This window comes from Typopeltis vanoorti, chromosome 13 (assembly GCF_054136105.1).
Source record: "Typopeltis vanoorti isolate ZY-2024b chromosome 13, IOZ_Tvanoo_1.0, whole genome shotgun sequence".
Classification (NCBI taxonomy): Eukaryota; Metazoa; Arthropoda; class Arachnida; order Uropygi; family Thelyphonidae; genus Typopeltis; species Typopeltis vanoorti.
The window spans coordinates 103,595,875-103,608,688 of NC_143561.1; the positions used below are offsets into that span (position 1 = coordinate 103,595,875).

Sequence of the window (12,814 nt, forward strand, 5' to 3'; positions counted from 1 at the left end):
GCAATTTCAATCATTTTGACTCACCAGTGATCCATATCATTTCATTTATTTTATCATATCATGCACTTGATCAATGATTTCTGGTGGTGTTACACTTTTGGGATGTCCTTCACGTGGATCATCTTCAAAGCTGGTATGGTCGTGTTTAAATTCAGCCTCCCATTTTTTAATTGTCAAGAATAAAGGAGAAGAGTGCCCATAAACTCTTATGAACTTCGAATGAATTTCTTTTGGCATTAAACCTTCTTTTACAAAGAATTTTATAACCGCACAATACTCAATTTTATCCATTTCAAAGGATACAGGCAAGAATTTTGCTTCAGATAGCTGTATAAAACAAAGTACTTGATAGAATGACTTGCAATTTCACATGGATTCTTATGACAGATGTACCAACTTAGAAAAAAAATCTCTTGTCGATATTGTTGCCATCTATGGTTGAGGCCAAGAACTTTTCAGTACCCCCCTTGTACTTGTATTGTAAATGCATTCTTCACCCATATCCTGAATCAAGAATGGGATGAACTGTTATTCCAGTAGCAACAGAAGCCAAGTTCTTGGAACTCATCTTTGATATAAAACTTACATTCCTTGCAAACATTCATTAACTAAGAGAAAAGTGCAAGAGAGCATTGAATCTCGTTCACACTTTATTCTCCTGAGTAGGTGCTGATTGATCATCATTGCTATGTCTTTATTGTCATGCACTTTGTTCAATGCTGGATTATGGGTATCAAGTGCCTATGGTTTTGCAAGGCAGAATAACCTGTGATTGTTGAATCCCATACATCTTCAGGGTATACGGATAGCTACTGGTGCCTTTTGCACATTACCCACTCAAAGTCTATGTTGAAGCAAATGAACCAGCTCTATCACTTAGATGGAAACAGTTGTCTCTTAGTTATGCCCTAAAGATAAAATCTCTCCCAGATTAGTCCATGAATGATGATCTGGTTAGAAGAGAGAAGAGAGGAAGTTTTTCTTGCTGGGCTCTGCACAGATCACAGTCATCTTACATATCCTTATTTATTTAGGGTTGATGACCCTCCCATATATGAAAAATGCAATATTTGTCTTGTTATTTGTCATACACTGGTGGAGTGCCAGCATTTTACAAGAGAGAGAGAGAGAGAGAGAGGAATGAAATTTTCACCTATCTAGCCAAGCCAGATTGCATGATGTTTTTAACCTTCTATGAAGAATTAATTTGTACAAACACATTTGAATGTAATTTTGTTTATATGTAAATACTACATTGCTTTACTTAGCAAGTAATATATATGTACAAAAATTGTCTTTCACTGTTTTTTATTATTATTACACCTGATCCCAAGGAGTGAAAGACTCATCTAGGAGGTCCTTTTATCATACACACAGCTAATCGTACCATGCCTTAAACAATAAAATTCTCTGCAGATACCACACTCTCAGGCAAGGCATTCCAATTACTCACAACTCTGCATGCAAAAAAATCTTCTCACTCCTCTGCTCACATCTTCATTATACAGTTTCCAGGGATGACCTCTGGTTCTCCCCTGATCTCCCACTGTTTTCTGTAGAACCTCTCCATCATTGATCCTCTGACAACTCCTTACTAACTTGTAGGTCTCTATCATATCTCCCCTCTTCCTCCTATCCATTACACTCTGTAAATTGCATCTTCTCAATCTTTCCTCATATTCAACATTCCAGAGGTCAAAAACTACCTTAGTCACCTCTGGATCCTTTCCAACATCTCTTCATCCTTTTGTAAACCAGGTGACCAAATCTGGGCACAGTAGTCCATATGTGGCGTAATCAAAGCCTTATACAATGGAACAAGAATCTTCCTACTTCTACAAGTTAGTGTCACCTGCATCATTCCCAGAAATCTTTGTGTTGTCTCTACAATTTTGGCAATGTGTCCCCTAAATTTCAGATCCTTATCCACTATCACCCCAAGATCTCTTATTTTAACCTATATGTTAATATCATTAACATATAGGTTAAAATCAATTGCCATAAAACAGACCCCTGAGGTACACCACTAGTGACTTTCCTTTTCCGGGATATTGTTCCCCCATACACAACTTGCTGATAACTATCAGATAGCCAGTCTCTGATCCAGTGCACTAATCTAATATCCAACCCCATCTACTCTAGTATGGCTATCAATTTATCATGTGGTAATCTATCAAAAGCCTTTGAAAAATCTAAGTATATTACTGTGTATCCTATCCCTCTCCTCTGTGCAAGGAAGCAGTCACTTTATTGTAATAAGTAAGTAGATTACTAAAATATGACCTCCCTTTAGCAAATCCATGCTGTCCATCAAAGATAATACCATTGTTGTCCATCCAATTTTGGATTTTAGTTTTCACAAGCCTCTCCAACAACTCAACCACAACACCTGACACACAGATAGCCCTATAATTTGATGGTTGAGTTCTATCTTCCTTATGAAGCAGCACAATCTTGCCCTCCTTCCTCCTTAGGAACTTGACCTAGTGGAATACTCGTATTAAAAAAAATATGTCAAGGCAGATGTTAACTCCCTGGCACATTCCTTCAGAATACATGGTGATATATTATCAAGTCTCACATCAAGTTTGCTCAACTCCCCATACACCTCTTGCTCACAGTCAGTCTCTCCTCCCATCCCCAACAAATAATAACAAATTCCTAAAAAACCTGCTTAAACCCTTGTAATATAACAATGTTATTTCAAAGGAAATTCATTATGTACTGCTGTAATTTTATTTATATGTAGTTTGTGCATTGTTTAACTTAATTTTTGTACATATTAGTTGCTAGTTTATCTTTTAATATTTATGTACTGCCATAGACTTTGACCTTGTGTATTGCTGTAACCTTTGCTGTAAGTTTGTTTATATGTAGATATTGCTTTGCTGAACTTAATTTTTTTGCATGTATTTATTATTTATGTATTGCTGTACTACTATTTATGTATTGCTGTAGCTTTTGCTGTACTTTTATTTATATGTAGATACTGCATTGCTTAGCTTGGTTTTTGTACATGTATGTTGTTTACTAGTTTCTCTTGGACTATTCATGTAGGAAATTTTTAGTATATGACTAATGGTGTGTGTGTGTGTGTGTGTGTGCGTGCGTGCGGTGGGGGCAGTTAGCAAGGGTGTGAGAACTTTTTGCTTGAAGAGTGGTGAATGAGTGAAACGTGTTAACATAGTCGCTTGTGATTGCTTTGTTGTCAGTAATATAATACTTATACAGTTTCATTCACGTATTTCCTTTGTTATTCTGCTATTCTTCTTCTCTCCTTCCTTGTATTAATTTCTAGATTATTATTTTACAGTAAGTCCTAAATTTGGCTATGGTCTGATGGATGGTGCTGCAATGGTAAAGTTGGCAGAAGAATGGACAACTGTGCCTGCACAACACATCTGTGAAACTCCACCTGATACTATTGAAAGGTTAGAAATTATCACATTGTTTTTCATAAGCTATGGACAGTAGATGGAGCATTTCAAAAGTAATGCATGTACGTGCACAGCATTTTGTAGCCCGAGTGGCAGAGAAACATATCTGATCTTGTTTTATTCCTTCATTTCTGAATTACAATTTAGTATACTATAGTGTATGATTAAAATTGTATTTCTTGTTAGATGAGAAAAGCAACTTCAACACACAATGGTCAAGTCTCTTTACAAGTTTGTTGAAGCATGTGAAGCAGCACACAGTAATAGAATTTATTAATGACCAGTCATAAAGTGGGCAGCCACAAACTGCAGCTGGTGATTTCCATAAAAGCAAAAAGTTGAGCAGTTAATTAATCAGAGAAAATTGGCAAATAATTCAGTTTAAATTGAACATTACATTAGCACAAGTTACCAATTGGACTAAAATGAAGTGTTGCACATTTGATGTCATATCAGTTTAACCGCATAATAAAACAGACAAGACTTTCATCATTTTGCTAGCGCATGCTGAATTATTTTGGGAAGTTGTTCACTAAGACTGCATGACGAAAAGGAAGTCAGTGTATTTCCAAAAGTATGCAGTGATATCGAGAAAGTTCAAACAAAATTGAATGTATTCATGCCAAGAAACAACAATTGAATTATGCATCAACAATCCAAGTCCACAGACATACACACGAGTACAATCCCCTCTACATTGGAGACAGTGGAAGACATTGAATCTAAAATTGTGGAACATGCTCCCTACCTCCTGGAGACATGGCTCCATCAGACTGCTGATTATTCCCTAAATGGAGACCTATCTTGGTAGTATTCATTTTTGAAATAAAGAACAGGTCAAAGCAGAAGTAAGAAAATTATTCCAAAAACAAGATTCCTGAAGAGTTTTATTCTTTGTTTGAAAGGTTTCAGTATAAGTTGAGAAAATGCACTCAAAGAGGGAGGGGAAGAGGAATTCTTTTGAGAAAGTGTCTGAAAATAAAATACAAATGTGAAATGGTCTTTTTATCATCATTAAATTCCTGACTCGTATTCTCAAGGTGTGTACAGGATATTATGATAGTACTACATGAAAAACATACATCATTATTAACTTTTTATCAACAATTTTCCTCCAAATCAATCTGTTATCTGTCAAGACTCCAACATTATCAGATCTTATATTTTTGTCTTCTATGACACTTTTTACTGTATCAATCTATCTATATCTTGGTCTTCCTCTGGGTCTTTTTCCTGCCAACCTGGCAGAGAACTCTTGTTTTGCTTATCTTTCCCATTCTGTTTAAGTGACCATACCACCTGAAATTAGCTCTGCCAATACATTCCTCATTTTTAATATGATATTGCCTTTGATGCCATGTGTCAGCCCCCTGATCTTTCTCAGGACTCTCATTTTTTACTCTTTGGTCAGGTGTTTTATTTCTTAACCAGCTCTCAGATCCATAAGCTAAAAATTGGTTGGTTTGAACACTGTCTTGTACACAGCTAATTTAGTGTTTTGACTAATTTTTCTCTTATTCCATATAAATTTATTTAGTTGACTTCCTACCATACCAGCTTTGTTGATTCTGTTGTCTATTTCCATATTTAATGTACCTGTTCACTAAAAATTGTGCCTAAGTAGCTGAAATAAGATGTAAGATCGCTAGCCGTGCATATACTTGCTTGATCTGGTATGAGGTAGATCATACACATAGATGTTAAAAAGTATAGGGGATAACACACAGCCCTGAGGAAGACCATTGTGAAGGAATCTGGGCCTGCTCTTTTTTCCACCAATATGGACCCGGATCTTTCTGTTGGAGAGAATAGATTCAAAAAGTTGTAGAGTTTTTTTACACTTTATAATATTTCCTAGTTTTAGGAGGCGGCCCCCTGATCCAGACATGTCATAAGCAGATGATAGGTCAATGAAAGTGGCTCCAGATTTAAGTTTCTTCTGGAAGCCTGCTTCAATTTGAGTTGCCAGGACCTGGTCACAGCAACTTCTTCCTTGCCTGAAGCCAGCTTGTTCAGTCAGGAGTGCTCTTTCGATGAGTGGTGAAATTCTTTAAAGGAGAATTTTTTCAAAGAGCTTAAAGGTGGTGCAAAGCAAGGAGATAAGTTGTAGGTTTTTCACTTCATTTGAATCTTTCCCTGGTTTGGGCACGGCAATTATTTTGGCTTCCCACCACAGCTTTGGTAATTTACCACACATGATGATTTCTGAGAAAAGGGCAGCCAGCCAATGTTGATCAATATGTTTTAGGAATTCAGGGAGTATACCATCCACTCCTGCAGCTTTGCCATTCTTGGTAAGTTTTAAGTCTATTTGTACCTCTTCCCGAGATATTGGGTGTATGAGTTCAGGAAGCTCGGGTTCCGTCTTCAGGATTTGTCTGATGGAAGCTTGTACAGCAATTTTCCTAGTAGAGCTGGGATGAATCTTGGAGGTTTTCAATAAATGGTTAGACATTTGATCAGGAGTTCTCTGTTGTTTTGTGTGTCGTTCACTCTGCTCCATCTAATTTTCTCAAAAGTTGCTTATTAAAAAGTTGTTTATAACAATAAATTGAAATAAATGATGCAGTTTTTTATATCCTTCGCTTAATGTTATCAGCCAGTTATTGTGATCACAATAAGCTGCGTCTAATGCTTATACAGTAGAATACTCATTGTGGGAGATTCATTTATTCACACACTACCCATAATTCCTATAATACTTATCATACTTCTCCCTAAACTCATTCACTGAAGAAGCACCAACAACCACCTCTGGTAATCCATTCCATGCATTTCACCAGTCTTCAAGCAAAATTCCTAACACCTTTGCTAACCACACTCTTACACCACTAGTGATCCCTTATTCTCTCCCTTCTTGCCATATACTTCAGGGTTAATCCTATAAAACCTTTTAATAACTTAAATGCTTCTACCATATCTCCTCTTTTTCATTCATCAGCTAATTTTGAAATCTACATACAGTCAGTATATTCTCATAAGGAGCATTCTACAGACCTGCCACAGTCTTTTTCACTTGTCTCTGGATCCTCTCCACAACTTCATGACAGAATCCAGGAGTTCAGATCTGTGTGGAATAGTCCAGATGTGGCCTTATTAAAGCCTTATATAGGGAAACAATAACCTTTCTATCCCTGCTTGTTAGTGTATTCTTCAATAACCACATAATCTGATGTGCTGTTTTGGTTACCTTCACAATATGTGCTCTAAACTTCAACTCCATTTCCACAATCAAACCCAAGTCCCTGGCCTCATCAGTTTCCTGCAGTTCAATTCCTTCAATATATATAGGGCGATTCAAAAAGATGGACTCAATTTCGTATGGTTATATTTCCTGAACTATACATCGTATGTGAATGATCTACATAACATTTGAAAGAGGAGGTCCTGAAGTTTGAAATACTACTGCTAGAGCACATGCCTAGTGCACAGCCTTACAGCAATGTGAGCTTGCAATTCACAACATCAGTTGTGAGCAAACTGGCTACTATGCAGCACAAAATTTTTTGCGTTCGTGCACTCATTAAAACTGAGTCAGCGACTGTGGTGCAGAGTGTGTTTTGTCATCATTTCAACATTAAACCTCAACGATGAAGAGCATTTCCATTGGAGTTATCAGTTTGAGCAAACAGGTTGTCTGTGTAAGAGAAAAAGCTCAGGCAGACCACATGTATCAGAGAACATAAGATGAATTTAGCTACCGTCTTGATGTTATCCATGCGGCCAGAGAGGGGGGGGGGGCACATTGAACATCTATGAACTTTATTGTGAGTATAATCAAATATACTTTACATCATATTTGTCACTTTCAAATTAAACAAGTAGAAGAGAAAACCATGAGTTAATACTGACAACATGAGCTACACATACATGATAGTGGCATCGTCTGAAACACATTAAGATTCTAACTGCACAATTTTGCACGAGAAAATATTAATCAATTCATTTTAAAAAATATTAGCTATGAAGTATGTGGAGAATAACTATTGATAATTCCCTAGTTCTATGTATATATAGACTTCTAAAATTGAGTCCATCTTTTTGAATCACCCTGTATGATATTTTTGAATCACCCAGGTCAAGACTACATGATCATTTTCTCCAAGCAGAGGCAGCATAGCTAGATTGGTTAGTAGCCCCCCCCCCACACACAACTTTAAAATGTTCCTGATGAAAAGATTTGCTTTAGATTAAAGAATTGAGATGCAGTAGTCATAAGAAGAAACAACATAACAAAAAAGGAACATAAGCCTTAAGGAAATAAATTTACTATGGAATAACTTGTGTGAGGCTTTATTTAGCATGGAATTTTCACTGTGTGTCTAGATGATCATTAGCATGACTTTCAAATTAAACAAGTAAAAGAGAAAACCATGAGTTAATACTGACAACATGAGCTACACATACGCAATAGTGGCATGGTCTGAAACACATTAAGATCCTAACTGCACAATTTTACACGAGAAAATATTAATCAATTTAAAAAATATTAGCTATTAAGTATGTGGAGAATAATTATTGTCTATAATAGAGATAATTTTAAGACCATATTTGTTCAGATTCAAACATTGAAGCAAAGTTCTATAACTCTTTGTATCAACATTCCATGAGATAACTCCTTTTGTGAAGTTCTTTCTTTTAACGTTATACGGTGGTCAGCATTCATAGTGAAGAATTTATGGAGACACAACACAGCACATGTGTTTACTTATCATTAAGAAAATAACACTCAACATTTCAACCTCTGTATTGAGGTCATCATCAGAAAAACATACATACGTACAAAATACAAAGTAATTTTTACCTACAAAAAGAATGCACAGCCATGGGCTCACCCCCTCCCCTCCAACAATAGCTAACTTTTACATGGAAGATTTCAAGCAATGAGCTCTGGATTCGGCCAGCCTAAAGCCCAAAGTCTGGCTCAGATATGTTGATGATATTTGCCATTTGGCCCCACAGCCAGAAAATATTAAATATATTCCCAAGCCACCTGAACAAACAACACAGATGTATCCAATTCACCATTGGGATTGAAAACAATAGCTCTCTTCCTTTTCTAGACACACTTGATGTCACACATCTTCCCTTAGGCTGCCTCTCCTTCACAGTCTTCTGCAAACCAAACACACAGGCCAATACATACATAAATTCATATCACAATCCAATACAAAAACTAGGAGTTATCAGCACCCTCTAACTCAGAACCTTAATAATTTGCTCCACTGAACAAGCTCTGAACCAAGAATTTGAAATTATTAACCCAACATTTGTAAAAATGGCTACAATAAAAAAACAGTTCACAAGATTCTCCATAAAATGCAAAAAAGATTACAAGAATATCATAGCCATACCATACATTTGGGGCATTAGAACACTGCTTAAATACAATATTAAGGCAACCCCCCAGCAAAATTAAGAAATTTACTTAGCTATTCCAAAGATGCTCTTCCATACCTTGCTCACCTAGTGGTCTACAAAATTCAATGTACCTGTAACCTACCTTATATAGGGAAAACAGGATGCACCATCCCAGTTAGAAAAGATGAACACAAACACCATATTAAATATCTCTACTATGATAAAACAGGCCTCTCAGACCATGCACTCCAAATACATTCCAGAATTGCCTGAAAAGGCACGAGTCTATGCACTGCACCAAAACCTGCTTTGAAAGAAAATTCAAAGAAGCTTATGAAATGCTGAAACATCATCCAAATCTGAACAAGAATGATGGATTAATTATTCCAAGCATTTGGAGGACTCATCTTCAACCTGTAATACATTCAGAACAACCCCAAACAGAAGAAAATCTTAATACAAAAGGACTTCAGAAATTGTTTAATGGAGTTTTTTTTTTCCGGCCAGAGGTCAGACCGGGGTAAATGATTAACCAACATTTAGATTCATCTTACTTTTGTGTAGTATAGTGTCATGTAGCTTGTATCCTGTGCATATGTATGTTTTCCTGATGATGACCTCAATACAGAGGTCAAAACATCAAATGTTACTTTCTTAATGGTAAGTAAGGTAATTATTCTAACACATGTGTCGTGTCTCCATAAATTCTTCGCTATGAATCCTTTTGTGAAGGACCTTAATTATTTTCCAGAAGACTAAATGTTTGGAGGTGGCATGTCCTGCAAGTCCAGGCTGTTCTGGCTAATGGAATTTAATGTAATCAAGATGTTTATTGCAAACAGCTACCAATTTTTTCCAGTTAGGCCAAAATATAACTTAAACTGGCATGGAATTTGATAGACTCCAGGGTGGAGACATGGAAGTTCATCCTTTGCAGAGCTTAAAAATGCAGTAATCTTGTTGATAGGGTGAGTGGACACCTATAGACCAACTGATTTATGTAGCTCAGCCATTTCAGAGACATCGTGTTACTATTCTTAAATAAAGAATAGTAACATGATGGACCACCTCTTTACCCGCCTCCCCAGAAGTGGTCCAGCATATTACTATTCTTCATGTTGAACTGCAAGGCTGGTGATTATGAAAGGCTCAGACAACAGCTTACAGCTATATCATGGATGGGAAGCAATGCCACATGGGCCCCACTCAAGAACTATTTGGCAGAGCCAATTTCTGAATGTATTCTAGGGATCAGGAAATTAAATAAGATAGGTGTGAAATGGATGAATAAAGAAGAAGGTGTGCAGTCTGAGGCAGGCATTATAGAGGCAACACACATGAGAGGTAATAATTATTTGCATGAGGAGTACATAGCATAGGCAAGAAAAGTGACTCACTTGGTGTAAGGGTAGCAAAAGTGCAGGTAGGAGCACCAGTTAGCTAATGGGACAAACACAATCCCATGTGGATTCTTTTCGATACTCGATCAGAAGAAGAAAATAATCATAATGGAAGGATGATATTGGTTAACCAATATCATCCTTCCATTATGATAACCATTCCAGAGGATATGGTTGAGATATTAAATAAACATTTCATAAAGATATTTCATCCTTGTCAGTGTGACATGAACAACTTGAGTGCAGTAAGAAAGGTGGAAGAAGGACCAAAGGTCAGTGATAAGGAATTATGTGAAGAATTGAATAAACTTGATGTTAATCAGGCTGTAAGGCTTGATAATGTGTATTACTACCTGTTTAAGGGAATGTTCCTGGAATTAACATTAGTCTTAGATTGGACCAAATTACAATGCAGAGGAAAGAGGACAAAATTGTTCCACTTCAAAAGATTGAAACTTTGAGTTATAGGCTAATCTGCATATCTGGAGTTGTAGTTAAAGGCACTGTGGCACTTTTTTGGCAGTTGAGCACTTATTACAACTAGATGACAAATGCATTGGATATGCATGATGCACATACAGTGGTAGCTTTAAATTTTGCTAAGGCTTTTTGTAGGTTACCACATAAGCTGGTAATCAAATTGGAACAGATTTATTTGGATAGTAGATTAGTTCAGTAGATTGGAGATTGACTGTCTGATAGGTATCAGCAAGTTGTTTTTAGGGAGCAATATCCTGGAAGAGGAAAGTCACAATTGCTGTTCTCCAAGGGTCAGTTTTTGGAACAAATGCTGTTTAACATTATATGTTGATGATATTAGGATAGTTTGAATGGGTATATTCAGTTGTTTGCAGATGATGCAAAGTTGGTAAGAACTATGAGTAGAGCACAAGATATAGTTTGGCAAGAGGACTTGAATAGAAGGGAGGAGGTGGAGGGATAATGGAGGGAAAACTAGGGGAGAAAAAGAGGCCATTTTCTGGAAGCTGTACAAGAAGAGAATTCTCAAAGGGATCCAGAAGTGAGAGGATAGTTTTTTTTTATTTCCCCCCTGGAGAGTGGTGGACTTGGAATACATCATATAATGAGCTATATGCATAGCAATGGAACTTCCCACAATGACACTTGATTCTGTGGGAGTATGATGATAAAGATATTTTAATAAACTAAAATTAGTTAACACATTCTGTTTTGAATTATTTTGAGTACACTTCTTTCTTTAATTATGTAAAAGATCCATACCTTTTTTGCCATAGGTAAAATATTGCTACTGATAAGTAGCAATATTTTCTATTATAATATAATTAATGCTGCAACTCTTGCAACACATACAAAAATATTATGAATCAAATAATTGAAACTGGAACTTGCAGGGTAAATCAAAATTTTCAGTCATTGAAAGTAAATTATTGCCAGGTGAATTAAGTTTGCATCTTCAGAATTTATTTGCTTTATCATTAACATGTTTTGTTATTTTAGCATGGTTGTAATTTATGTTACCAGTACTTCCATATGTTTGTAGGATTATACCCAATAAAGCAGGAGGTCGGCTTGAGACTACTATGATTACGGATGCTTGTATAAACACTCCTGACACTATTCACTATCTGGAGCATGTGCAAGTCAGAATATCTTTGGAATTTATGCCTCGTGGCAATTTGCATATCATTTTAGTGTCTCCATCTGGCACACCGTCCAGTGTTCTTATGCCTCGGCCACGCGATACAGATGATGGTACATTAAATAACTGGCCCCTTCTTTCTGTGCATTTCTGGGGTGAAACTGGAGCTGGTGAATGGAAACTAATCATTATCAATGAAGGAAGTCATGAAGTTCTTCAGCCTGGTGAGTATGCTTTTATTTAGATATATTCCTAAAGCCATTTTTGCACTACTCTTTACTTTTAATCAGCTGTTAAGTTCATTTTATGAAACTTATTCATTCAAATAATAGGTAGTTGTTGATTTAAATAACAGAATCCTACCAAAGATAAAACTGTTGCCAGTTTTGAATAGTTTTAAATCCTGTAATATTTTAGTCATTATTTTTAAAAATCTGAGGGAAACATTTAACAGAAGTAAATACACATAATGATCATCAATTAAGCATGCATAGAAAATATTTTAATAAATTAGGATTTTATAATTTGAAATTTTTGTGAAATAGGAAATGAACACACTTGCTCGCTTAAATTATTTTTCTATTTTGATACAAAGAGTACAGTAAACTTTCATAGATCACATCTTAGCTTATATTGGCAAAAAGTGAAAAATTTGCTTATTGCACATCAGTGTAAAATTAGGGGAATTGACCAATGGTTTTACAAGATACCACTGAAAATTAGCTTAGCATTTGTGAGGAGACTGCAAGGTGTCATACTTCTGATAACCATCTGAGGAAAAAAAAAATATATATATAGATAATAGATAGCTTAGATAGTTATCACTACACAGTTAGATAGCTTAATCTAACTGTGTAGTGATTATTGAGCTTTGGAGTTGGTGAAATTTGTAGTTTGCATTGAATTATAACAAAACAACAACAGTGGCCCTAAAACAGATCTCTGAGGTACACCACTAGTGACTTTCCTTTTCTGGAATATTGCTTCCCCATATA

The 12,814-nt window shown here is 36.1% G+C and overlaps 1 protein-coding gene across 2 annotated transcripts in view; it reads left to right on the forward strand.

Moving 5' to 3' along the window:
- Fur2 (furin-like protease 2) overlaps positions 1-12,814 on the forward strand; it is a 471,861-nt gene that overhangs the window by 287,651 nt on the left and 171,396 nt on the right. For both annotated transcript variants that reach the window (XM_090402961.1, XM_090402962.1), the window contains 2 exons: positions 3,314-3,431; positions 11,721-12,043. In XM_090402961.1, the coding sequence (XP_090259087.1) occupies positions 3,314-3,431; positions 11,721-12,043 (441 nt within the window). The remainder of the gene's footprint in view (positions 1-3,313; positions 3,432-11,720; positions 12,044-12,814) is intronic.